The sequence below is a fragment of the Quercus robur genome, chromosome 6, assembly GCF_932294415.1.
Source record: "Quercus robur chromosome 6, dhQueRobu3.1, whole genome shotgun sequence".
Classification (NCBI taxonomy): domain Eukaryota; kingdom Viridiplantae; phylum Streptophyta; class Magnoliopsida; order Fagales; family Fagaceae; genus Quercus; species Quercus robur.
In genome coordinates, this window is record NC_065539.1 from 27,287,753 (window position 1) to 27,314,973 (window position 27,221).

Genomic DNA, 27,221 nt, shown 5'->3' on the forward strand with positions numbered 1-27,221 from the left:
CGCGACCCAAGCTCGCTAGAGCCTTAGGCCGCGCGAGCCCCAGGCCGCGCGAGCCCCTGGCCGCGCGAGCCCCTGGCCGCGCGAGCCCCTAGCCGCGCTCGACGCTGGCCGGCGCGAGCCCTTGGCCGCCTGGGTCGTTGGTCAATTTCTGGTCATGCCGCGCGCGCCTGGGTCTCCGATCTCGATCTTCTCTTCCTCTTTGTTTCTAGTTTTCTTTTCTTTTTTCTTTTTTTTTTTCTAGGTTTTTCCTCCTCTGATGCTCTGGTGTTTGGTGTGAGCGTTATATATAGGGGTTAGAAATCGAGTCTAAGAGACTCGATTTCCATGTCAATGCCAAATGGTAACTCTGCCATATCAGACGTGGTCAAGCATACAAACCGAGCCTTAAAGACTCGATTTTGAAGCCCAAAATCGAGTCTTTAAGACTCGAGATGCTATAAATGAAATATGTTTATAAAGAGAGCCTACTAACTAGATAGTTTCGTTTTTAAGGCCAGTTGGCCATTTTCGCCCTATATTTTATCCCATCACTCTAGCCTGCAAATATCCCCAGTAGACGGATTTGAACAGACAGATCTTCGACAATTATTAAAGGAAAAAAATTAGTTGCGAAATACGTACTCACATAACAAATCGAAAGCCCTAGAGAGAAAACCCGGAAGAAGAAGTAGGTGAAGTTGGGAGAGTGAAAAGGGCAAGATGGAAAAAAAAAAGCAAGGGGAGGAGCTTTTGCAAACTCTAGGGGACTTCACGAGCAAGGAGAACTGGGACAGGTTCTTCAGTATCCGAGGCAGCGATGACTCCTTCGAGTGGTACGCGGAGTGGGCCGAGCTCAGAGGCCCACTATTGTCCCACCTCCAACAACAACAACAACAACATCAGCCGAATATACAGATACTGGTTCCTGCTTGTGGAAACTCTCGTCTCTCCGAGCACCTGTACGATGATGCCGCCTTTAAGGCCATCACCAACATCGACTTCTCCAAGGTTGTCATTTCCGACATGTTGCGCCGCAACGTCCGTCAACGCCCTGAAATGCGGTGGCGCGTTATGGACATCACGACAATGCAGGTCTCTCTAATAATAATAAGAATTTTGATCTAAAAATTGATGTTTTTTTTTTAAAATATAATTTACTTACTTACAGTTCATGGATGAGACTTTTGATGCTGTTGTTGATAAAGGTGGACTCGATGCTTTGATGGAGCCACAACTTGGCCCTAAGCTCGGGATTCAATATTTATCTGAGGTTATGAGAATTCTGAAATCTGGGGGAAAATTTATTTGCCTTACCTTGGCTGAGTCTCATGTTTTAGGTACTCTTTGCTTTCTCATTTTAGTTCACATCTATTCCATTTTCCAATGTATCACTTGCTTCTTCCTTCCTACCTATTGCCTAAAATAATATTAGATGGTGCTTGCTTTACTTATTCCATTCTTTTCAGGTTTGCTCTTCTCTAAGTTGAGATTCGGGTGGAAAATGACTATTGAGGCCATACCTCAGACTCAGAAACCATCCAGTAAGCCTAGCCTTCAAACATTTATGGTAGTTGCTGAGAAAGAGATGTCTAGTACGTTGTACGAGATAACAGCATTGTTCAATAATGATTCTCTTGATTGTAATGGAGTTCAGGTACAATAACTGGCTTGCATTCTTTTCTGGACGATAATAAAACTTTTTCATTAGCAATGTATGACATATGCTCAAAATTATTTTACACAATGAAACATAAGAGCAGTCCAACATGTTTAGGTTTGTGTTAAGACTTTTTTAAACATCAAGTTAGTAGGGAGTAGATATTTTTGAATAAATTTCCTCTTTTAGCGTAAACTTAGTTAATCAAAATTGGGAATTCTAATTTTTTTAAAGCTTTAATTGAATCTGATTGATTTTTTTTTTTAGGCTTGTGGAATCAATGAAGCTCTTGAAAATGAGAACCAAATTCGAAGAGGATACTTCAATGGTTCTCATATATTGTACTCACTTGAAGACCTGCAACTTGGAGCGAAAGGGGATCTCACAAAGCTTTGCCAAGGTCGTCGGTTCCAGCTTACTTTGGGTGGACAAGGGGGCTCTCTTTTCAGTTATAGAGCCATACTTCTTGATGCTCGGCAGCATTCTGGTTCATTCATGTACCATTGTGGGGTTTTTATCGTGCCTAAGGTCTGTGTTAGCATATCTATTAGATCCAAACACTTGTGGGATAGTACAACACATAATTTTATTTTATTACTATGTTTTTGCTTTTGTCATGCTACAGAAATTGGATAGAATCTGTTTGTCCAATTATGGTTTGATTGGAAGCTTGCATCCTCATTTATCTAAGTAAAAAGAAGCATTTCTTATAAGTTATCAAGCTCAAGGAAATTGGCTGGGGTCATTCTTATGCCTGTTGTGCCACGCCACCCCCCCCCCCCCCCCCAACCTCCCTCTCGTCCTTTAAAACTCTATGTTATTCATGCATAGAGTAGACTTTCGTATATATATCATTCTTATAAAAAAAAAAAGAATTACAGGTTATAAAAAATTTAATATTTGTTAGTTCCGTTTATGCATCATGTCATAAGATGGCACATCAGAATTGGTTATGTTCATTGTTAAGTTGAACCAAATTTGTTTTACCTAATATTTTTAGTAAAAAGTGACAATATTCAGTAGAACCTAATATGAGCTCTTATTTACCTGATTTTAACTACTGACAATTTGTGGAGGCATCTGATAGTTGTGCTTCACTGGTGTTGCATGTGTAAGAGGGATGGGGAGACTATTGATCGTCTGTTTTTACATTGCCCGTGTGAAATATAATATTTTCACTTTTTGGGGTTTAGTGGGTTATGCCAAGAAGTGTTGTGTACTTCCTATCTAGCTAGTTGGGTAAGTTAAGCAAAAACAGAAATTGTGGTTATTTGGAGCATGATATCCCACTGTCTCATGTGGTATTTGGTGGGAGAGGAATGCTTAGACTTTTTAAGGGAGTGAGAGATAGATTCATGAATTGAAGACTTCATTCCTCCATACTTTGTTTGAGTGGATAAATGCTTTGGGTTTTTTATACTTATGCTTCTTTATTGGTTGTACTTACCATGCATCATTGTCTTGACCTTTTGATTTTAGTAGACTACCCGCGTACCCTCTTGGGTTTTTTTGCACTCATTATCATTTTGTTCTTCTGCTTGAAGTGTAACGGAATGTTAGATTTCAGACCCGGGCTCGTGAATGGCTATTCTCTTCAGAAGAAGGACAATGGATGGTAGTTGAAAGCTCAAAGGCTGCTCGTCTCATAATGGTACCTTCTGCTTAGCAATTGTATTTTGGAGATCCTTTTTTTATTTTATTTTTTATTTTTTTATTTTAAAAGAAAAAAAATAAAAAATAAAGATCGTTATAATTACAATGCCTAAATGAAACTTTATGTGCGAAATGAAGGTTTTATTAGACACCTGCCACAATAATGCTAGCATGGATGATATTCAGGTAATATGTTCTTTCAATTTGTAAAAAAGACGTGATTGCAAAATGAAAATTAATGTGCTATTTTCATACTTATCGAAAAATCCAAAAAGGACATGGATTATATTTGCAACATCCATTGGCTGCATTTATTTTCTAAAATCTAAGTTTTGGCATCTCTCCAGAAGGATTTATCTCCACTGGTGGAACAATTGGCACCTGGAAAAGAAGATAATGGAGCTCAAATTCCGTAGGTTTCTTACATCATTTGGTTTTAATCTTTGCCATTATATCATCTTGACACTTGTTTAATCATAGTGATACTAATTGTTTAAAGTTGATTCTAAAATTCTAATTGGTTTTGATGTGCCAATCAATGAAATAGCTTACAGACCATTTGTTGATGCAACTTACTCATGGTAGTACTGCAACTATAGTACTTCGAAGCTTGTTATGGAAGTTCTTTGGAATTCCAACTCCTTTTGTTATTTTTGTGATATATATGCTTGCTATGACCAAGAAAATTATGGTAATGATCTTCGTTAAATATGCTTTGTGCATTGGGTACAACCTATTTGGTAACAGTTAGACTTGTTCTGATATATAGATTGTGAGGGAGAGAGCTTGAAAAGGCTTTACGACATCAATGTTATCCAAAAAGAAGTTAATACCTTGGGATTGTGCAAATACCTAACCCTAGAATGATTCTCTTATCACATGACATCATGTATACTTTCACTGCACTGTTATGCATTACATTGCAATGCTGTAAGCAATCATCTGTTTTCTCCAAGGGCATTCATGGTTCTATTTCTGGTTTGGATATGATTTATTCAGTTGCTCCATTAACTTATATATAAAAAAAAGCAGTTGCTCTATTATTTGCAGCTTTTTTCATAGATGCTGTCATTGTCTTGTTTTCTACAGGTTCATGATGGCTAGTGATGGGATCAAGCAACGGAATATTATTCACCAGGTGAAAACTCTTCTTATGATTTTGTTTTATTTACTGTCTTCACTCTTCAGCAAGCTCTGAAGATAAAGTTGATGATGTTACTTTTATATATCCTCAAGAGTTGGTTGAAATATATAACAATTATTTCTAAGGTGTTCACAAAATTATTTCTAAGGCGTTGACTAATAGGTTGAGGATGATGCTTTGGAATTATTTCCAAGTCTCATAATTCTTTTGTGAAAGGTAGGCAGATTTTTGGATTTCATCTTAATTGCTAATGAATTGTTTAGATAGTAGAGTAAAGGTAGGGTTTCCAGGGGTGTTGTGTAAGTTAGATGTGGAGAAAGTTTATGATCATGTTAGTTGGGATTTCCTGATTTTTATGCTTCGGCTGTGTGGGTAAGTGGATTATGTTTTGAAAGAGTACTTTTAATCAATGTTACCTTACCCCCTTTGATAAATACGAAAGCTTCCACCCCGCCAATCTCTGCTCCAATTTCTCAAGAATAGGATTCCAAATTACCCTCTCCTTGAATTTAGCACCCAAGGGGAGACCCAAATATTTCATTGGAAGGGTTAAAGACGAGAATAAATTAATATAGAAAAGCAGAAGCAAGAAAGAGAGAAAAACAAGGGAGTACATGGTTCAGCCAAATGGCCTACATCCATAAAATAAAGGCTTAGCAGTTACATCTTTATTGTATACTCAAGACAGCAATTATAGTGAACCCTTAACAGGGTATATATGGAGCCTAGAAACTAGGGTTAGCCCAATAAGGGCTTACAACATAATTGGGCCTCTTAGGCCATTACATCAACATAAACCCAATTCTACAAGCATTGGCCGTTGACATCCCAACATAGCCACCAATTCCCCTATGCTGCTCAAAACAACCACTAGTACCAACTTTGACTTACCTAAGTTAATCTTCAATACCAACACCACCGCATACACAACCTTATCCACCACCACCTTCACACTCTCCTCCATATACACAACCCCCACTACCTCCACCTATCCATTCCATTCCACCCCCTTTACCCTTTGGTCCCTCCCGCTTTCTACCCTACCCAACACAACCACCTTTCTTTCCACATAATGTATTTTTACCAAAGCCTTTTTACTTGCCTAATCATCTTGGTCAGGTTCTCCAACGATCCCATCCTACTCCGCTTTCAATACTGCTATCCCTTCCTCCACAAAGCAAGCCTCCCCCACACAAAGCTCCACCAAACATGTCTCCCCCACAAATTAACCTAATTCCCTCTCCTCCTTCCTCTCAACCCAAGCCTAACCCGCAAACTAGGGAGATAGAGAGGAACTCTATTTTCTTTTGTATCGATTCTAAGGTTTTTTCTTTAGTTTTTGTTGGTGGTAGAATAAATTCCTATGCTATTAATGAATGTCAAGGTGAGTACCATGGCTTTATTTGGTGGGAAGGTTAGGTTTGGATTGAATCATTGCTTGTTTAGCAGAATTATCTTGTTGGAATTTTAGCATTCAAAAGAATGTGTGAGAATTCAAAAATCTTGGAGATAACTAGTTGATCAAATTTGGGTGGTTTTTTGTGTGGAAATCTCTGAGTATCACAATGGTGCAAGATGTGGTTGTCTTCGGGCTCCATCGGGAGTCAAAGAAGGGTGGTTGGGCTTCACTTCAAATGAGACTACTTGAGTTCTTCTTGGGGAAAAAAGCTTCTAGGCCGGGGAAAGAGGTGGTGGCCGGTGGTGGTGGATTTGAAAAATCCGTTAGCAATCAAAATTCTTAAGTTTGGAAAGTTTTAAAAGATCATGAGAATTTAGGATTTGATTAGTTCCCTAAAATTTCTGGCCATGTTAATCAGCATGAGAGATCTGGGGATTTGATTAGTTTACTCAAATTTTATTACTCATTTAAAATTTGGTAGACCTTTACGTCAAACCAGTGTGAAATGGACCAAGGCCCACTTTAGGTTTAAAATTTCAACTTCTTTATCGGGTGAAGGCAAGCGGACTATCGCGTGGGCTAATATTAAACAACCCACTATAGTTGTTCCTCCCTTAAATATCGTGATTGGGCTTCTTAAAGCCTTCTCAATATCCTTTGTGAGTTTAGGTCCTCGGAAACATAAAAGCCAAACATAGGAAACGGTGTGTCTCTTGCGTGAAGGGTGTGTGGGTTCGATGGCTCGGCCAAACTGTTGCACGAAGCTGAAGCGAGGTTGGAGGTAGTTCTTTCGAGCTTTGGCGATGGTGTAGGTCTTATTTTCAAGGCTATTTCTGTTGGTTTATGTGACTCGGGCATCCACGAAGCAGAGAAGCAGCGGAAGTGATTCTGAGACCCGATGCTAGCGTGGGTCTAACTTTTGAGGCTAATCTGCTTGCCGACGATGTCTCTAATGGTGGTTCCTTGGTCACTCCACTAGGTGTGGGTCTTTCATCATCTTTTCCAGTCTTGGAGTTATTTGAAATATCTAGAGGCAACAACTATTGGGTTCTAATTGCTTTTGTCCTCTATTTGAGTTGGGTTTTGACTCAAACGGTGCTGTTGCACCTAGGCAGTTTTGGGAAGATCCTTTGTTGATAGAGAAGAGGTCAGGTACTTGTTCTTTGGTTGTTGCACCTTTGGCTTTGTGGGATCCTAATGGAGGTTTAGATTTTGGTACTGAGGTGAGTGTTATTGATGGATTTTCTTCGGAGGATGATTTGAAGGCGCTTCAGAATGGATGAGAGCAATGATCAAAGGTTTTGGTTCATATGTGGGGGGTTTCCTATTGCTTGTTGTGAGAGTCAGTGCATTGCTTTCTTCCAAAAACTTGAGTGTGCTTGGGAAAAACAAGAAGTTGCTTGTTGTGAGGAATTTACTTAAGGGGTGGAAATGTGATGTTGTCTGTCTTCAAGAAACCAAACTTCACAATACTAGTTCTACCATTGTCAAAAGTCTTTGGGGCAGCCCTTATGTAGACTGGATAGTTTTGGATGCCATTCACATGACTGGGGAAATTGATGGAAGAAAAAAATTGGTGAAAATGAAAGATGTTTTAGAAAGCTAAGTTGCCTAGAGAAAAGAAAGAATGAACTAGCTCTTGGAATAATACCTCATAGGTAGATTTCTTGGATTCAAATTCAACTAGTTACAATGAAGGTAGCCTTGCTTATTTATAGTTACATAAGCAAGTTGCTGAGTTAGTTACAAGAACCCACCATGTGGTTGCCATGTGATTTGGCCAAAGCCTAACTAACTTCTCTAAGTAACTAATAGGCTATTGCACTTATCGCTAACAACCTATCAGATAACTAACTTTTTGTTACAAGTGATAAAGGCTATTAAAAGTAAAACAAGAAATTACTTATTATACAACAAAAGCTAGTAACAGATAGATTTAAAATTGAACTACATCAGGATTGTCCCTTTTTGGAACACACTTGTCCTCAAGTGTGGCTTGTTGTAAGCTGATCTGGGTCATGATAGGGCAGCAAGTGATGTACATTGAAACTGTTAGAAATATGTAGATGATCAAGTAGCTTGACTTGGTAGGCATTGTCATTGATCTTATGTAGTATAAGACATGGACCAATCTTCTTTTGCTGCAACTTTGTATTAGGTCCAGCAGGGTTCCTCTCCTTGGTCAGGATCACCCATATTAGGTCACCTTCCTTAAAAATCACTTGCCTTTTCTTCTTGTCAGCTTGTGCCTTGTACTTAGCATTGCTGGCCTCTATCTTCTTCTTAATATCTACATGTAGCTGTTGTATGAAATCAGCTAACTCAGTGGCTTTTAGATGCTCCTTCTTGGGTAATGGTAAGCTTGACAAATCAAGAACACTGGTTGGTTGCATCCCACAAACAATCTCAAAGGGAGAGTGTTGAGTTGTTTTATTGGTAGATGAGTTGTAGGCAAACTCTGCTTGTAACACCCCAAACCCATACCAAGGATTTAGATGCACGACCTGTCTTATAAATAATCAACATTTATTATAATGGAACAGAGCGTAATTAAATATCCACAAATAAGAATCAAACCATCAAGTCTTTCTTATAAAATCCATCAAACTAAAACTTTAACAATAGTGTCTCCAAATACAATCTGAAATATTTTCAAGAATATTAAACTCACTATCCTAAGAAAATATAATAAAACAGCCCCTCACTAACATAGCTCCAAAAGAAGTCTTCAAATCTATGTCTCCAATGATCTACCACCAAAAGATATTCCATTGCTCTAATCTGAAAGGGTGGAAAAAGGGGGGTGAGATAGAAGCCCAATAAGAGACTACATAACATAAGGATGTCTTTCAAAACAAAACAATAGTATCATTGACAAAATATAATCTTTGTAAAACATTTACAAATAGTTTTAACAGTTTTATAATATATTCTATAAAACTATTAGAAAGAAAACATTTACTATAACACTGTAATTAGTAAATAAAATAGTAATTATTTTAGTTAGCCAAAATACACTAAATAGATAGAAACAATATATTATAGTAATAAACAATTTTTCTACTTACAAAGGTCAATAACAATAAAATAGTAGTTTAATATGGAAAACATTAAACATTAGCTAGACAAAAACATAAACTGCTAAAAACTTGGTGGGTGATTCCTATAGGGAACAATAACACTAACCTCAAAGAGGCAACACTAGCTCCAAAGAGCAAACAATAGCACTGGCTCCGAAGAGCAAACGATAACACTGCACCACACCACAATAACACTGCATCGATCGAAGACCAACACTTAACCTTATGTTGGCAAAAGTTGCAAACTGTCTAACTGACTGTTTGAAAACATTCTTACTTTATTACAATATTGTCAATACAAATCATATATCATATAATGAATACTTTCTCAAAAATATAGTTTTTGTGTCATTCTTAACATATACAATTTCAAAGTAACATACAAGAAATGTTAAAATTCAGGTATGTATAAAGTATTGACAATGGTATAAGTTTTTGAAACTTCACTTTTGCAATTATGTATATATAAATATATTTTTACCAAAAATATATATATAAATATACACGTCTTGAGAGACGTCATATTCTGAAGTCCACTTACCTTTAGTTACTAAACCAAGCTTCACTTCAATTGTCTGAAACGATGTCAACTAGAACCTAATTAAGGATTAAATAACTCAATAAGGGCAGGTTTCGAATAACCAAAAAGTCCTCTTATAAAACTTTTCCTTAGCCACTAAGAAGATTTCGCAATATAAAATTTAACATATCTTTCTAATATACATCATACCTATTCTAGATTTTATATAATTGTAATGCATTCCCTAAAACTAAAATCTGTTATACCTATATATAAGTACACGTAGACCATCTGAACACCACCCTAGGACATCTACAAGTGCTTAACCTATGTAGGATGTGATGCTACTCCACGTACATATACGAGGATCTGTTTCAAAATCAAATAAAATAATGCATGTCTATAATAACACTTCCATGATAACTTCTATTCTTATGCAACTGTTAGTATAATTCTAATATTTTCAAGCAGCCTAGAGACGAAGGTTCCATAATCAAATATGTGTTCAAAGATATCAATAAGGCATGCATATATGGATGTTTACCTCAATAAAATGAATTTGCTGGCTGCCTCTAGCAATGCCACGTTCTTCTATCCTTTCAATTTTGAGAAACCCTAATTCTCTACTCTTAATCTTTTATACACTAAACACTGATTTTTTTTTTTTTTCCAAATCTTGCAGTGTCTCCCTACCTTTCACGTAACTGACTTAAAAGAACCAGTATATATACCTTTAAAATAACACTCCAATTCAGTCTAGGAAGATCAATCCCACTCCAGTTAGTACTCTAAAATAACACTCCTACTTGGGCTAGAGTTTAAGACCCACTAAAACTTAAATAAGCTTCCAAGACTTTAATTCCCAATTAAACTCAAATTAAGGTTGTTTAGATAGGCTAGAACTCTAAAGATCCACATGGAACTCGAGTTTTTCCATTTACTTTCCTGCCTTGTAGCTCCTTTGTTTCTTCTCAGAGTTTCCGAAGATATTCACCCCACAACCCAAATATGAATCGAATTTTCAAAATAAAAAAAGTGAACATACAGGTGCCTTTTAATGGGTGCGATGAGTGGATGGGAATTCTTTTGTGCCTTGCTTTTGTACCCTGCGAGTGTCATCGATACCCACCTGAAATTGAAGTTTATTCAACTGAAGTCAATGGACGGCAAGAGTATTCAGTGCCACTTAGTCTAGGATTCGGGAAAGTTATTGTAAATTTGAATCACGGGCTGATCAGTACTTCTGCTTCTTCTTCCCTTGTTCTGCATCTTCTTCCCATTTTTGGTTCTTCATCTTCATCGCCATCTTCATTCGTTCTCTTCTTTGGAACTCGAGTCTTTGCGACTCGATTTTTCCACCGAACTCAAGCCTCTAAGGCTTGAGATGTTATTTTCCTCATTTATTTACGGTTCTTGCTAACTAACTATATTGTATGGCAAACTCCTGCTATTCTGAAAATTACCTCGGATTACTTGATACACGGTTTTGATTGGTGGCCCATGTATCTAGGGTTTATTCCCTAGGGATGGGTCCAAAGGGCCCTGCCTTGGTTGGTTTCCATATCATCAAATAAAAATTGAGAAATTTTTTTGAAGAGTGTAAGTTCCTAAAAAGGAAAAAAAAAAAGGAAAAAGGAGTGGTAGAGATCCTAGAATGTATTTGATTGTTCATGTTTTCTATCATTCTTGGGTCTAATTTAGAAGATTTTAAGAGCAAAGTTTCTTTGGATGCTGGAATGCATCTTTAGTGTCGGATTTTTGTAAAAAGGCATTGTTATATTGCTGGTAGCCCTCATCATACACTGACTAGAATCTTAAGTCCTCCTATAAAAAATCTCATTGGAACTTATAAAAAATTTCTTGAAGGAAGTGTTGAAATTGGAATAAATAAAGGAAATATCATGTTTTGATGGAGTTGATGCCTCATTGCTCTAATTGAGATTTTTATTCTTAAATGTCACTATTTGATTGATTGAGGGTTATTGGCGGTTTTGCTTCTACTCTTTTTGAATTTTTAAATCTATCTATCTTTAAACCTAGGTTCTTTATTTTGCTCGACTTCTTTGTGTACCAGGCTTTGCCCTCTTCACCTTTTCAATAAAACTTTTTTAACTTATAAAAAAAAAAATTGAAATGTTTGTTGTTGAAAAGAACTATAGGGGTTTCTTAGCCTCCTCTCAGCAATTTGGCTTCCTATTCTGTCAATTGTCCTTTTTACCATTATGAACTTTGACTGTTAAGTGAATCTCACTGGAGCTATTTATTGTCTACAAAATTTCAGAAAAAGAAAACAATTTTCACAGTATCCTTAATTATCTGTCCTTCTAGGTCACATCTCCATTGAGTGGACCAGTAATTGTTGAAGATGTGATTTATGAAAATGTTGATGTTGATGTTCGCCTTTTGCCATCTGGAGATTTGATATTTCGTCGCCTTATTTTTGAAAGAACTGGAAGTCTGGTGCAGTCAGAAGCTTTGCTAGCAAAGGAAGGATCTGAGAAAATTAATCAGATTGAGAGGAAGAAAACTAGCTCATCTTCCAAATCCAAGAGAAGGGGACCTAAAAAAATAATTGGTATTGATGCCTTTGATGTGATTCTTATTAATCTAGTCACTCTTTTGCAGCATGGTTTTGCTTGAATCGTACATTTTTCCATATATATATTATTTGTTTTTTACTTGACATTGTGTGGTACATGAATTTCTTTCAGATTTATTTTTCCATTTTCAATATAATTTGAGAAATGTTACTCCTGTGTTAAGCTACTACAACTGGTGTGCATAGATGTTTTTTTTTTTTGGTTCTCTCTCCCTCTCTCTGTGTCTCTCACATGCATGCGCACACAAACACGGGGGGAATATGAGAGATAGGTTATTACATGTACAATGAATAGGGACTATGGATGGAGAAGAAAGAAATGAAGAAAATAAGAGAGAATGATAGCCTTCTTTGTAGGTGCAGATGCAGTACCAGTGATCATCCTTTCCCTTGGAAAATAATTTGGAGTTCAGAGGCTCCTCCGAGAGTAGCCTTCTTTGTATGGATTGCAGTTTTGGGTAAAATTCTTTCAATTGACAATTTAAGGAAGAGAAAGATAAGGATTACAGATTGGTGTTATATGTGCAAATGTAATGGTGAATTTGTTGATCACCTTTTGCTACATTGCCCTATTGCTTCAGACTTATGGTCCATGATATTGGGTTTTTTTGGAGTTTATTGGGTGATGCCAAAATATGTTGTTGAGCTTTTAGTTTGCTGGCAAGGTCGGTGTGGTTGTCATTGGAATGGTCACATTTGGATGGTTATCTCCCATTGCTTGATGTGGTGCATTTGGAGGGAAAGGAATAGCAAGAGTTTTGAAGATACCGAAAGTTCTATGTCTAATCTCAAGTAGCTCTTTTATAGAACTTTGTTGGATTGGCTGTCAGCCTTGGGGAACCTTTCCTTATTTTCTATTGTTGATTTATTAGATTTATGCAATTGTTGTAACTGATTGTTTGCCGCAATATACTTCCTGTATACTTGAATGACTCTTTTTTTTCTTTTCTTTTCTTTTTTTCTGATTCATATATTTTTATTACTTATCAAAAAAAAAAAAAAAGAGGGAAAGATATCATAGTATTTTTCATGATTTATTTGTAATTTTTTCCCATACTGAAACTCTTGATTTATCTATATAATAATGAAATTGTTCGTCTTTTTTTTTTTTTAACTCGCGATTCTGCCATAAGCTTCTGAAAAGCTCATATTTTCCCACATTAGCATGTAGTTTGTATATATATGGTTTTTTTAATTTTCAGTGTAATAACTTATACAGAGTGCTGAATTGTTATACTTTTATGAGTTGAAATCAATTGGAACTAATGGTTCTATTGGACTAAAGCAACCCAACACAAAAAATTATAATTTTATTATGTTTAATTTCTGTAAGCAAATCCTAATTAAAGTACTTCTGATATTTTCTATAGTTTTTTTTTGTTTGTTTTATATATTTATTAAAACTTATTAATTAAGTCTTTTATGTTACTTATCCCAAAAAAAAAAAAAAAAAAAAACTTGTTAATTAAATCTATCATATATAAATATTTTCATTGACCTGTCAGGGTGCAGCCTAATGGTTGGAGACTTGGGATGAGCTGTAGACCTAGACATCCTGGGTTCAATCCCTAGTAAGAGTTCCCATAGATTACTTGATACACTGCTCTAGTGGACGGGGTCGTGTATTTGTGGTTTACTTCCCAGGGATGGGTCCAAAGGGCCTGCCTTGGTGAGGTTCCATGCCATTAAATAAATAAATACTTTCATTGAACTTTTCCATGTGTTGCACAAGTTAGCAGGTCGTGACTAGCATAAAATTGTTATGGTTTTGTTAGAACCATTATGATTCCTGGCATAAGCCAGTTGTTACTGTTTGTGCCAAAACATTGCTAATTGACATTGACATAATTTCAATGTTATCAGGAATGGCTTTGTTTGGCTACATGATGGTCTTATTAACCATGTTATTTATGAGAAAAAAATAAAATTGAAAAGTGAATTTCTGAACATAACTAAATTTTAATATTTTCATGTTAATTTTGGTTTTCTACACCAATTTTTTAAAAACTTTTGAGTTTGTAGTTCAGTGTGTTCCAATGCATAGTTTTACAGCATTTCATCCTTACTAATAAAATTCAAGTTTTTTCTTTTTGCATTAGTTTTGTGAACAAGGATGTGGCAGCCACTAGTTGCACATTTTTGCAAGCAAAATGCATGGGTGGTGAGGCTGTATGACATTTGATGTGTCTTGTTGGATGCCATCTCAACTTGAGGAAAAAACTTGTTGTGGAAAGACTTGCAAGTGCCATTCTCAGAAAAGTGCATCCTATTTTGCTGCTTGTTTCCTGTTGTGTTAATTTAATATATTCTTAATCTGACAGAACTGAGCAACCAGCTGAAGGTCTATCATAGCTATTTGGCTAGTGCTTATCATACAGGAATTATTTCTGGGTTTGTGTTGATTTCTTCTTATATGGAAAGTGTGGTGTCAACAGGAGAAACTGTAAGCACTGCTCATTTTTTGATGTTAGTCATTTCCGAAATATGCTTTACTTATTAAGAAGCGGAAGAAAAACCAGCTTGTCATGTTTGTACTCTTGAAATTTGTTTCTTTTTTGGTTTTAATTCAATAAGGAAAACTGTTCTTCTGATTATTGTTTGACCTAGTAAAATTTGTAGGTCTACTACTATTTTACACACGAGGAAGGCAGCTTTGCTTGGTAATTGGCAATGCTCCCGTGTATAAGATATGAACCCATTTAATGAGATTGAACACTCTGCAGGCTTAAATGTACTTAAGAATTCTGTATGATTGGGGCCCCTGACAGTGGTCCAATTTTTTCCTTTTCTTTTCTTGATTTTATTGACTACATTTTAAACTTTAATTCTTTAGTGACCCTTAGGTACACAGAATGTTTACTTGACCGTTCCTTTTTTGAAGTAGAGTTTTTATTTACGTAAAAAAGGGACCCATTTAAGTCCACCTTGGAAATTTTTAAGTATAAACATCAATCCTACATATTGTCTGTATTGATCTATATGATTTAGAAATTAGTTTGACATTGTTTATATATATGTATAGAGTTGGGTTAAAGTTACAACTGATGTAAAAGTTCATCCTTTTATAAGCCATAATAAATCTAATGGTAGAAACACTTTGATGGCCATGCTATCAACCTTATATAAATAAGTGATCTAATTGCTTTAATTATCTCCAACTATGTTATTAAATGTTTTGTACCCTTGTAAAAAATTTATTACGGTTGAATTTTATTTTCTTTACTCTAAATTTTCACACCACAATATTTTCATTTTCCTATAATTCATTATGCACAAAAGAATCGTATGTCTCCCACCTCACCCGATCTCCATAGCAATTGGTAAGGAATTGGTAAACACCAATATTAGTCAAAAACATATATACTGGTATAGCACTCCCAAATCCTAAGCTCTCTCCTTGGTTTGTATCTTTGAATGGCTTGGCGAGCTCCCACATAGAATCTAAATTCTTAAAAAACTCGGGACAGTGGTAAGATTTTTTTTTTTTTTTTTTCCTGAGAATCAAACAGTGGCAGGATATTATCCATTACTATCAAGGGTCTCTGTGGAAATATATTTTCACCAGTTTGGGACCTTGATATTACCCAATACTATCAACTATCAAGGATGTTATCCAATAACATCATAGTGGTGATTGGTCACCAATTTGGGACCTTTGGGTACAAACAGCATCAAAGATGCTCAATGCCAATCAACTGGGGAAATAATCCTCACTTCCACCTTCACCAGAATCATCACTATGATTTTATTTATTTCAATAAAAACAGAAATTCAAAACATAAAATGAAAATCGATTATAGGTTTTAAAAAGAAAGAGTAAGCCACTTGATTTGCTTCTCCTCTCTCTCTCTCTCTTTGTATCTATACAAACATGGTTTTTTTTTTTTTTTTTTTAAACAAAGGTTAAACATGGAAAATTGATTATAGGTTTTACATTTTAGATGGTATTAGTTTGATCAAATGTTCTTAATGGTCTTATCTATGAAATATTTTTCCTTTCTCATCTTTAACTTAGGCATGTCTTGTCTTATGGTTTTCTATACGGTAAGAACAAGATTTTACGTTATTTTCTTTCCTTTTATTATCACTTGGTAATCAAATCAACTTATCAAAGCAATATTCATAGGAACGAAGCGTTTGGTTATCAAAAAGATTTCCTTATTGACCCATGCTTTTAGATTTTGTAGTTTTTTTATTCCCTGTAAATTCTAAATGTTAAGATTGTTGTGAATGTAATAAATAAGAGAGAAAAAATGGTGTTATTAATTAGGTGAGTTGGAAAGTAATAAATGTTTAATGATATATGGGTGGTAGTATTTTAAAACTGTTAGATCTTTTAGAAATCTACAGTGTAATAAATTTACACCAGGTGTAACTTAAACCCATTTCATATGTATATTGTTCTTTTTCTCTTTTTCCCTTTTCTAGATATTGAGATTGCTTTGTTTTGTTTCTGTAATTTACAAAGTCATCTTTCTCAGGTCAAAACACTTATTATAGGTCTTGGAGCTGGCTTGCTTCCTATGTTCCTTCATGAATGTATACACTTTTTACATATTGAGGTAATTTTAGCTTGCAAATATCCTCCTCCTCCTCCAAAAATAGAAGGGATATGATTTAGTTGTCACTTAGTTGGACTAATTGAAGACTATCATATTTACAGATGGTGGAGTTAGATCCTGTGATTCTCAATCTTGCAAGGGACTACTTTGGTTTTACTGAAGATAAAGGTTTAAAGGTAGTTTATTATACTCTTGTTATCTTCTTTTCATCTTTTTTATTTTGTTTATTTTTTTAGATGCAAAATATTTCCTTCTGTTTTTATTGTTCATAAAAAAAGTCCTGATGTTTGTCCCTACATACATCACTTTTTATCAAAAAAGAAAGTCATACAATTTCAGCTTGATGGTTAAGAAACATGTCTAAGATGATGACTAACTGGAAGAAGTTCTTCCATCTTTCATTCTTTGATTGTATATCATGATTCACAAGTATATACATTCTCCTCTCAAGTTTTTTTTTTTCCCTTTATTTGCCATATTTGATACCTTTATTGCTTTCTTGGACTCTGAATCCTTTTAATCCTTGATATAATAATCCCCTCCTTCAAAGCAGAGGGTTCTTACCCAGTTTTCAGCCAGTAACCAATTTCTCATGTTTTCAATGGGAGGAATATAAACTCTTGTTAAAAGTTTGCAGTCTTGCTTCCAACTTATTACCTATCCCTGTTTCCTTTGCCAGTTGGTGTGGCAAATATTGTGGTACGAGTGAGGAGCAAGAATCCCATCTTGTAAATTGGAATGTGATCTGTAATCCTTTTTCTTCAGGAGGTTTGGGATTAGGAAGAAGTTGGTTTTCAATTAAGTACTACCTGGGAAGTGGTTGTGATGGTATATAGGGTGTCTTGGGGTGGATGGTGTTCTTTGGAGGAAGAGAAATGATTACAAATATAGGGTGTCTTGTGGTGGATGGTGTTCTGATATCTATAGATCACAGTATATTGAGTGAGTTTGTGGATGCATATCAGGAATGGGTGGACCAAGTTCTTGAGATTTACTCAATTCAAAATAGGGTATGAATCGAGAATTAGTCAAGTAAACATTCAGTGTACCTGAGTCATGTTGGGGTGGGATGTGAGAATTAGTCAAGTAAATATCCTTGTTATGTTTAGGATCGTTGGTGTGGGGACAACTTACTTAAGGATGTGAATCCTGAATTCTACACCATAACAGGGGACAGAGATGCGAATTGTGAAGGTAGATTATTACAATGGGCTGACCACTTTCATTGGAACCCTATTCTAGTTGGGAATTAGAGCTTTATGACTACATGCTTAGAGTACCTTTTTGCTGTGTGCATTGATCCCTTGAAAGATGACAAGATGATTTGGTTTTCATCAATAAGTCAGGGTTTCCAAGTTAAACTTATTATAAAGCTTTGAAATGGAGGCACCAAAGCACTTGGCAAAGCATTGGGAGGGTAAAAGTTCCAGCAAGGGTGGCTTTTTTTGCATAGAAGGGGTATAAAGATTGTGGACTGATGTCGTATGTGTAAGGTGGATGGGCAATCAGTGGATCATTTACTTCTGCATTGTATCTTTGCTCATGAACTATAGAGCTTGGTGTTCTGTATGTTTGGGAATAGTTGGGTGCTGCTGCATGCTGCAATCGGTCTCTTGGAGTGTTGGAAAGTAAGGTTCAGTAAACATTAGGGAATTGATATTAGGAAGGCGATTCCAGTGTTTTGTGTGGTATTTAGAGCTCCTAGTGTAAAACGTATGATTCTTGAGCAGACCAGTGTCTATTTATGGGTTTACCAGTGGCTTAGATACATAAGGAAGCAGTTGGTGTAATGTTAAGACCACGGTTAAATTTTATTTTATTTTTTTGGGGTAGAATTTCTCCTAGGAACCACCTGCATGGATATGGGTGTGGGTATGAGTTCGGATACGGTATGGCGACATGGCAATTTTTGAAAAATTAAGACACTGGTATGGCAAGGATACATATATTAATTAATTAAATAATTATATACATATATATTTTCAAAGCCTACAAAATTTGTTTTATAACAAAAATATTATTTATTTTTAAAAATTACTAATATCATAAGTACTATTATATAATTGTTTTAAAATAAATATCAAATAAAGTGAGTAGATGGTTATTAAAAAACAATCATTTATGTTTTATTTTAAAAATAAAACCAACCTTTTTGGGTAATTGTAAATAAGTAAATTTCCATGAAGTTTCCTTAACTACTTTCCCATTCCCCAAACCCACCCACGTGAGAGCAATTTAGTTCTCACCTACTCATTGTATTTCATATCTAAATTTCTCATCTCACTTCTCTCCTAAACATTCATTATTCTTTCTCACCTATACTCGTTTTCTGTACTCTCCTTCTTCTGCCTTTTTTTCCCTCTCACATGGCCGTGTCCTTCATTTTTTTTTTTATATAAAAAAAAAAATGGCTGGGACATGCATGCAGCTGTGTCCAACGCGTGTCTTGTGTCTCCGCCATGTCGGACACGGGCACAGCAGCCCAACTGCTGTGTCCATGCTTTCCAGAATTTCTCTCATGTTCTCTTGAATACATAATAGGGGATTATCATGCTTCAAAAGATACACTTCGTAATTCTTTGGGTTTCAAAAATGGCAGTTGCTGTAAATACCAACACTGTGTTTTATCAAGCTGAATGGTTTGGTGGGGGAAGCTCTCAATGTCAAGTAGTGTGAAGCTCAAGAGATTTTTAATGCCCAGTTATGTTGATATATTTTGTGTTGGGTCTATGGATCTGTACGTTGTGATATGAGTGTGTTATTTCTTATTGGCTCCTTTTCTTAAGGGGAAAACTTAGGTATAGTTCCTTAAGGTTCGTATTTGTTTTTGAATTTAATTGTTAATGGAAAAGATAATATTGTTTGTTCTTCATTGGTCAATATAATTGTGTTTGAATTTTATTGGGGAACCTAATATACTGCACTCAAGAAACTATACCTAAGTTTTTCCTTTTCTTTCAAAGAAACTAGTTAGCATTACAATTTTCATTTGGACCTTAGGGACCATGTACCTTGTTTCTTGTTTGCATTATATAGTTAGATGCACCTTGTTTCTTGTTTGCATTATATAGTTACATCTACCTAGTGTTTTTTGGCTGAATAATGACCTTTTAAAGAAGACAAACAACAATAGTACACAAAAAGCTCCAATGACCTAACTATCTCAAACTTGCTGGGTGAAAATCCAAGCTGGAAGAGATGGAGATGGACCCTAGGGCTGAGTTACAAACTGCACAAGCAGCAAGATTATGGGTAAAGGAGTTTGCCAATCTAGGGGTAGGTGAGTAAACCAAAGACCATAGAGTAAAATGAGACATCACAAAATTAGGGCCTGTTTGGTATGCGATTTCAAACAAAATTTTCCAAAATGATGCAAAAACTGTGGTTTAAATTTTAAAAAGTGTTGTGAAAACATGTGTTTTTAAAGTACTCATAATGCAAAGTTGTGTTTGGGTCCATGTTTCTAATAACATTTTTTCATAACTGAAAAAGCATAGTTGTATATTTGGTATGAGTATGTGCTTCTTGTGGGGCTTTCTTTTTGGGGTGGGGAAACCTTTTCTGTTTATTCTTCGTCTTCTATGGATTCTTTTCTCAATGATTGGAATCGTCTCTCTCACAGAAAAAGAGGTTCCTTACGTCAACCTCACCAAAGACAATAATAGGTCAAAGTTTGCCTTTGCAGCAAAATTCCTGACTAAACAAGTGCTCAACATCGAGGCCACTGGCCAAACTTTTAAGCCTTTATGGAAGACTCGTAGGAGTTTTCAAGCTCAAGATGTCGGGAACCATGTGATCATTTTTGTTTTTGAGACAAATAATGATGCAAAACGAGTTCTAATGGATGGACCATGGAGATTTGACAAGCACCTAGTTTTGTTTCAGAGGTATGAAAGTGGAAGAGCTATCAGTGGTCTGCAGTTTACTCATGTTCCTTTCTGGTTACAAATACATGACTTACCAGTGAACAAACTGAATGAAGAGACAGCTGAAAATCTTGGGAATATTGTGGGCACTGCTATACATTCCCAGTTTAAGGAGGATTTAATGGGCTATGATTTCATGAGGATTAGAGTCAACATTGATATATCAAGACAACTCTGCAGAAGTCGTTGAGTTCTTTTGGGAGAAGATAATGAGGGCTTAGTGTCTTTTTAAGTATGAGAAAATTCTAGAATTTTGTTATTGGTGTGGATTAATTTCTCATGATGATAAAGACTGGAAAACGGATTACTGGTAAAGGCACGCTGGCCATAGATACTCGAGTATGGAAGATGGCTTCATGCTCCATTGTTTAAACCAGTCAAGAAGACTGGTTTCAGTCTAGGGTTTTGAAGAGGAGGAAGAAGAAGTTTTCACGGTGTCCGTGGCTAAAGAGTTTCCTCCATCAACCACCTCTGGAACCACCGTTTTTGGAGGAGTTACTACAGTTGATCGAGGAATTTCAAATAATTTGACGGTTAAGGAAATTTCAGATCTGGTGGAGCATATCTCTGTAAATCCCCCCGTTTCAAATAATTTTAATCCCAATATTATGGTAACCCCAGATTCTGAAATTTTAGCTTCCCATAATTCTCAGAAATCTTTTGAAAATGTACTTCAAGAGATAGAAGAAAGTTTGACTAAATTTGACGAGGAGGATATTTCCAATAAAGGTGGGTCAACCTTGAATTCTTCTATTTGCTCTCTTCCTGAAAATAATGCCATTATTATAGGAGAGGATTACTCTAATATTCCAGCTATATCTAAAGCTGAAATCTCGGCTGAATCGGTGAAATCAAGCAATTTGGATAACCCGTCTAATCTGAGATCAAGGAAACGCTTAGGTTTCGTTTGGGAGTTCATAAGAGAATTGAATGGAATGATCATAAGGGAATGGAGAGGAATGGAATGGAATGAAATGTATTTAAGCAAGGGAAAGGAATGGAAAAGAATGGAATGAAATGGAATTAAGTAACCTTGATTAGAAGTTTTAAAATAAATAAATGGAAAATAATAAAATGAATGGAATGTAAGTAATCTTGTTTGGGAGTAACATAGAGGGAATGGAATGAAATTATTTTATGACAATATTACTATTAGACCACTGTTTTAAAATAAAGGATTAAGTATATAGGGGTATTTTGGAAGTTTTAGTAAAAAATTCATTAAATCTAATTCCATTCTCTCCCTTTCCTTCCAATTTCAGAGGGAATGAAAATTTGAGGTTTTAAGGGAATATAGAGGAATGAGTGTTCCCTCCTACCCATTCTGTTCCCTTTCACTTAAACTCCCAAATAAGAGAATGAACTTTCCATTCCCTCCATTAAAACTCCCAAATAAGGGAAGATTAAAACTCCTAAACAAAGGAAAAGAAGAATATTCTAAAATTATTTTTTTCATTCCGTTCTATTCCCTCCCAAACAAGGGCTTAGTGAGGGGAAAACATGGGGAAGAATTAATCATGCAGGTTCATAGCTCGGGTAAAAGAAGCAGTAGGTCGAGGGAGGAAGAACACTTGGATTTACCTTGCAAGAAATTGCAGGTTTCAAAAGGTGACGAAGAGACATCCAACGCAATGGTGGAGGCTGTTAAACAGCCCCGCCATGATCAATGAGTTTTTTAGTTTGGAACTGTTGTGGGCTTGAGAACCTACAGGGAAGGATCTTGGTGATTTAGTCTGAGCAAAAAAATAACTCCATTGTGTTTATAGCCGAAACATGGGTAGATGAAGCAAGGCTAAAGGAAATAAAACGAAATCTTCTCTTTGATGGCATGTTCTTAGTTCCAAGAATTCACAAAGGAGGGGCTCATGTGATGTATTGGAAAAATTCAGTCAACATATCGATTGAAACTTCCTCCAAAAATCAGAGACTCAATTATTGGGAAGGGGACTGAGAGTGCATGGAGATTCACTGGTTTTTATGGGGAGCCTAATGCGCAGAAAAGACACAAATCTTGGGATATTCTTTGCCAACTTAGAAGCCGTTTCAATCTGCCTTAGTTGTGTGCTGGTGACTTTAATGAAATTGCTAGAAGTACGAAGAAGAAAGGAGGTAGTAACAGAGATCATGCTCAAATGCAAATCTTTAGGGTTGCTATTGATACATGTGGATTCATGGACTTGGGCTATTTAGGTTCTCAATTTACGTGGCAAAATCATTTCAGGGATAGGCATTCGATTTGGGAGAGACTAGATAGAGGTCTAGCTAACTCATGTAGAGTTTTAATAAGTATGTAGTAAAAAGTGATTGTGTATCTCTACTTTTGGCATCCTTTCTATCTTATATTCTTTTGTGTTTATACTTTATTTGTCTCTTTAAATTTTTGTTTGACATTTCAGGTGCATATTGCTGATGGGATCCAGTATGTTAGAGAGATTGCAAATTCTGTAGAAGCTAATGAAGTATCTGCTTTTCATGGAAATGGGGATACTTCCTGCACTTCAAATTACGTTCCAAATGAAAATTGTATGGAATATCATGTAGAAGGCAGAGGGACTACGAAGGTTGACATAGTGATTATTGATGTGGACTCATCAGACTCTAGGTACATGTACTAAATACATGTTGTAACTGAACGTATCATTGTTGAGAAATTGCATTTTTTATTTTATTTTATGATGTGAGGTTTAGTAATTTAATTAATTAATTAATTAATTATATCTATTGATTATTGTTTGTTCGTACAGCTCTGGACTGACCTGCCCTGCTGCAGATTTTGTGGAAGAGTCTTTCCTTCAGATTGTGAAAGATTCCCTTTCTGAGCAAGGTCTCTTTGTCATTAATTTGGTCTCGCGTTCCTCGGCCGTTAAAGACATGGTTGTTTCAAGGATGAAAGCGGTGAGATTGGAGAATATGTCTTATTACTCATTTAAGAAAGATTTTCACTAGGGGTAGACCCAGGATTTCAGGGCTATGGATTAGGGCTGTAAACTAGACAAGTACTAAGGTGTTGAAACTTAGTTTTATTACTTGTTAACATGTTCAAGTTGATCTTGAGCTGTAGAATGAGTTTGATTTTTATGTTCAAGCCGGGCTCATTAATCTCCCATTGAGCTCAAGCTTGTTCATGAATTTTGTTGAGTCGGTCACATAAATTCACTTAATATATTTTTACTTAAGGAACTGATATTAATATCTCTTGTAAATGCATATTAGTTGCAAAACTGTTGTAAAAGTTACTAATTGATTCATTTAGAGTGGTATTTTTTATAAAATGTGAAACAAAAAAGCATTTTTTGACATTTATTTTTAAAGTTTCAATATATTAATCATAGAAAGTGTTATATTTGTGTTAATGAATATCTCAAGGCTGAGCTTGTTTGGTTCATTCAGTCAAACTTCATACTTGAGCTCAAGCATGGTTAATTTAGTAAATGAATGTGCCCAAATGAGCATTTTGATAAGCTGAAATTGAGCTGTTTATGAGCAGCTCGACTGGTTTTACAGCCCTACTTTGAGATATGATGGGATGGGGGGCTGTAGCATGAGATATATATTATATTGGGGCCCATGGTTGATAATCTTATGACTACAATGGGATCCTTGCTTTCATAACAATCAGTTTAGAATGGAATGTTTGCACAATGGCCTGTGGAATTTTTTGTGTAAGATAATGAAGGGTTATTTATAATGAATTTGCTCTTTTGAACTGTCGTCTTGATAACTATATTTCCATGTGTACATACATTCTATATGTTCATGCTTGCTTGCTTGAACTTTTAAATTGGCTAGAATGCATTCTGGAATTTTTATGGCAAAGTTATTTATTAGACTTTGTCTATTGTTGCCGTATTAGATTATCCATGTTATATGATGCCTGGTGGTATTTGTGTAGACTGGCCTCTGAAATATGGCATTAATTCTAATTTGTTACTTGTAATGTTTATTGTTAGGTCTTTAGCCATCTCTTTTGCCTTCAGCTTGAGGAAGAAGTCAATGAAGTTCTTTTTGCTCTTCGTTCAGAGTCCTGTATTGGGGAAGGTTGCTTCCCTGAAGCTGCTTTAAAGCTTGGGAAACTGTTGAAGTTCAAACATCCAGAGATGAGCCAAAGAATTTTAGATGGTACAAAGAAGGTCAGATATCTCAAGTGAAAGCTTCTAGAGATTCTTTCTGAGTTGAAATATATGTAAAACGTCACTGGTCCAGAAGGAAAACTTTTTGGGAATTCAGTTATAAGTTTTGACCGGGATTTGCTGTGACCGATATTTTTGTGATTGGTATTAGGTGGTTTACTGCTTAACTATTAGTTGTTTCATAGTAGACTTGTGCGATTGTGAATGGTCAATGAAACTTGGTGTGTCCATATAATCAATAGTGGGTTGAAAATGTTTACCACTTAGTCAAACAAGTTAGCAAGTTGTGAAATTGAATGTACAATTGGGTGTCCCTAGAATTATTTGAGAGAATACAAAATTTAACAAAAAAATATTGCTGACCTGTCAAGAGCTGATGGGGCTTTGAAAACACAATTTTATAGTCAACTTAAAATCGTTTTTGAAAACCATGATTGTAGTTTCAGTTATTTTACGCTAAAATTATGTTCTGAAAATATTATTTTGATATAAACATATTTGCTTTGAAATTGTGTTTTGGAAACACAATTTCAGTATAAAATAACTTCAAATTTGTGCAAAACTTTGCACCTTTAATGTGCACATCCTTCAAAACTCGTTTCTTTTCTTCATAATTTTGCTTAGAGATCATGTTTCCAATACACAATTTTAGTTTATTACACTTTTGCATTGAGCTCGTGTTCCAAAAGACAATTTGTGTAAATTTTATAATTTTGGGATTTGTTCAAAATTTAACAAACTGTACGTCTGTACCTACTCTGACGTACACTTCCACCCAAATCAGTAACTCTTGAACTCTTTCAAAACACAATATTTATTTTCATAGATCACATGTTCCCTTAAAATATTGTTTCAAAATATAATATCAAAGTAGAACACTTCTTTGGAAGTTTTTCAACTAGAGTAGTGTTTTTTTAAACCAAATTTTTAATGTAAATTTTGCAATATGTCTAATATTTATTAAATTGCGCCTACCCCCACCAAAATCAATGACTCCTGCTAAACTCCTTCAAAACATAGTTTTTATGTTCAATGTAAATTTGAAAGTTTAAAATATGTGAAAATTTGTTAAATTGCACCTATCTCCCACTCAATTCAGAATCTCTTGCTAACCATTTCAAAACACAGTTTCCTCTTCTCCATTTTTTCTGTGAACTCTTTCAACAATTACCGTTTTACTCATTTCCTCCTGTCAAGTGAGCTTAAAAAATCAACTCTCTCAACAATTACCGTTTTACTTATTTCCTCCTATCAAGTGAGCTTAAAAACCAAAGGTAAAGTCCATTTAACACTTTTTTTTTTTAGCTTGGTAGTCCATTTAACTATTTATTGACATTTAATTGGTATCATTTATTTGTTGCTTGATTGAGTTTTTGTACTTCTGTCCGATTGAAAAATTATTAGAACCTACGGGAAGACAGCTGACTTGGTGACACCTGTTAAAAAAAAGTGAGTCAGATTTCTACCAAGGCACTAACCACACTTGCAAAGAAACCTAACTCTACACTAATCGGCTAAATCAACACCTGCTTCCTAAATTTGAAATTCAATAAAACCCATTATCTGCCTCTTTCTTTCAATCTCTCTAACTCAATTTCCACAAAACCAAACTGGGTATGTGTAATTCAAATACATTTTAATTCTAAATTCCAAATTCATTCTCCCGCTTCTCACCTAATTTTCAAAAACCTTTTTTTTTTTTTTTTTTTTTTTTTTTTTTTAAATCAGCTTAGTTTCTCTTATCTTCCCTTCACGCAATACACACCAATGACACCATTCTCATCGCTCTTGCTTGCCAGACTTGCTGAAAATGTTTGTCTGTATACTATTGCTAAAGTGGTTGTTGGAATCCAAACACCACCATTGCAACTAATCATGACTGATCAAGGTATGTAAGAAAGACTTATTTCACTATTTAATGTATCTTTTTCTTGCTCTGTTTTGTCTCTATCTAGTATATATAGATATGATGCCTTCTACCTATTTGATAAAAGTCCAAGATAAGAAAGTAGGAAAAGAATGAAATTTTTATGGACTTTTTCTCTTTATCTAGTTTATAAATATGGAAGCAATGAGCCCTCTAGCTATTTGATAAAAGTCCAAAATCTGGTTCTTTCTAGGCTCTCTTGCTCTTCAGTTATGACTTGTTTAACACTAATGGCTTGCAGCCATTGTCACTCATTGCAAGTAAGTAAATTTTTGGTATTTATTAAAATTATTTCTTCATCAAGCCCATCTTCGTTCAAATTTATGATTATCTATATATTTACAATCCTTCAATCTTACATACATCAAACTATCTACGACTAGCTCCATATATAAATTACTGCTTCTCCATGCTAAGACTCTTGGCTGCATTAAAGAACATCCTACAAAACTGAGTACTTAAATTGCTTAAATGAGGGAGGCATGACTTGCTTATAAACAGTTCACGCTAAAAGGATTTCATGAGCTTTTGGAACATATAATACTGTACTTGTGAACATAATTCTAGTAAACTATATTATTTACTAATGAATTTTGAACATATAGCTTGATTCCATTATATATAAACACAACATGTTCCTTGAAC

General features: G+C 35.3%; 1 protein-coding gene across 1 annotated transcript; it reads left to right on the forward strand.

The window, feature by feature from the left end:
• The first annotated feature begins 525 nt into the window (after nucleotides 1-525).
• LOC126688391 (uncharacterized) lies at nucleotides 526-24,902 on the forward strand. The gene is made up of 15 exons (XM_050383062.1): nucleotides 526-1,071; nucleotides 1,148-1,316; nucleotides 1,446-1,633; nucleotides 1,904-2,164; nucleotides 3,204-3,287; nucleotides 3,428-3,475; nucleotides 3,637-3,701; nucleotides 4,379-4,427; nucleotides 11,761-12,007; nucleotides 14,353-14,474; nucleotides 16,513-16,593; nucleotides 16,695-16,769; nucleotides 22,916-23,121; nucleotides 23,264-23,414; nucleotides 24,470-24,902. Exons 1-15 carry the CDS (start codon nucleotides 700-702, stop codon nucleotides 24,665-24,667), a joined length of 2,316 nt encoding a protein of 771 aa, XP_050239019.1. The 5' UTR covers nucleotides 526-699; the 3' UTR covers nucleotides 24,668-24,902.
• Nucleotides 24,903-27,221: the final 2,319 nt, after the last annotated feature.

What these genes read in the sequence shown, in the direction of transcription:
- LOC126688391 (XM_050383062.1), top strand. Translation starts at nt 700, where the DNA reads ATGGAAAAAAAAAAGCAAGGGGAGGAGCTTTTGCAAACTCTAGGGGAC. An exon ending in TTGATTGTAATGGAGTTCAG is followed by an intron (nt 1,634 to 1,903) that starts GTACAATAACTG and finishes TTTTTTTTTTAG; the next exon opens with GCTTGTGGAATCAATGAAGC. An exon ending in GGGACCTAAAAAAATAATTG is followed by an intron (nt 12,008 to 14,352) that starts GTATTGATGCCT and finishes TTAATCTGACAG; the next exon opens with AACTGAGCAACCAGCTGAAG.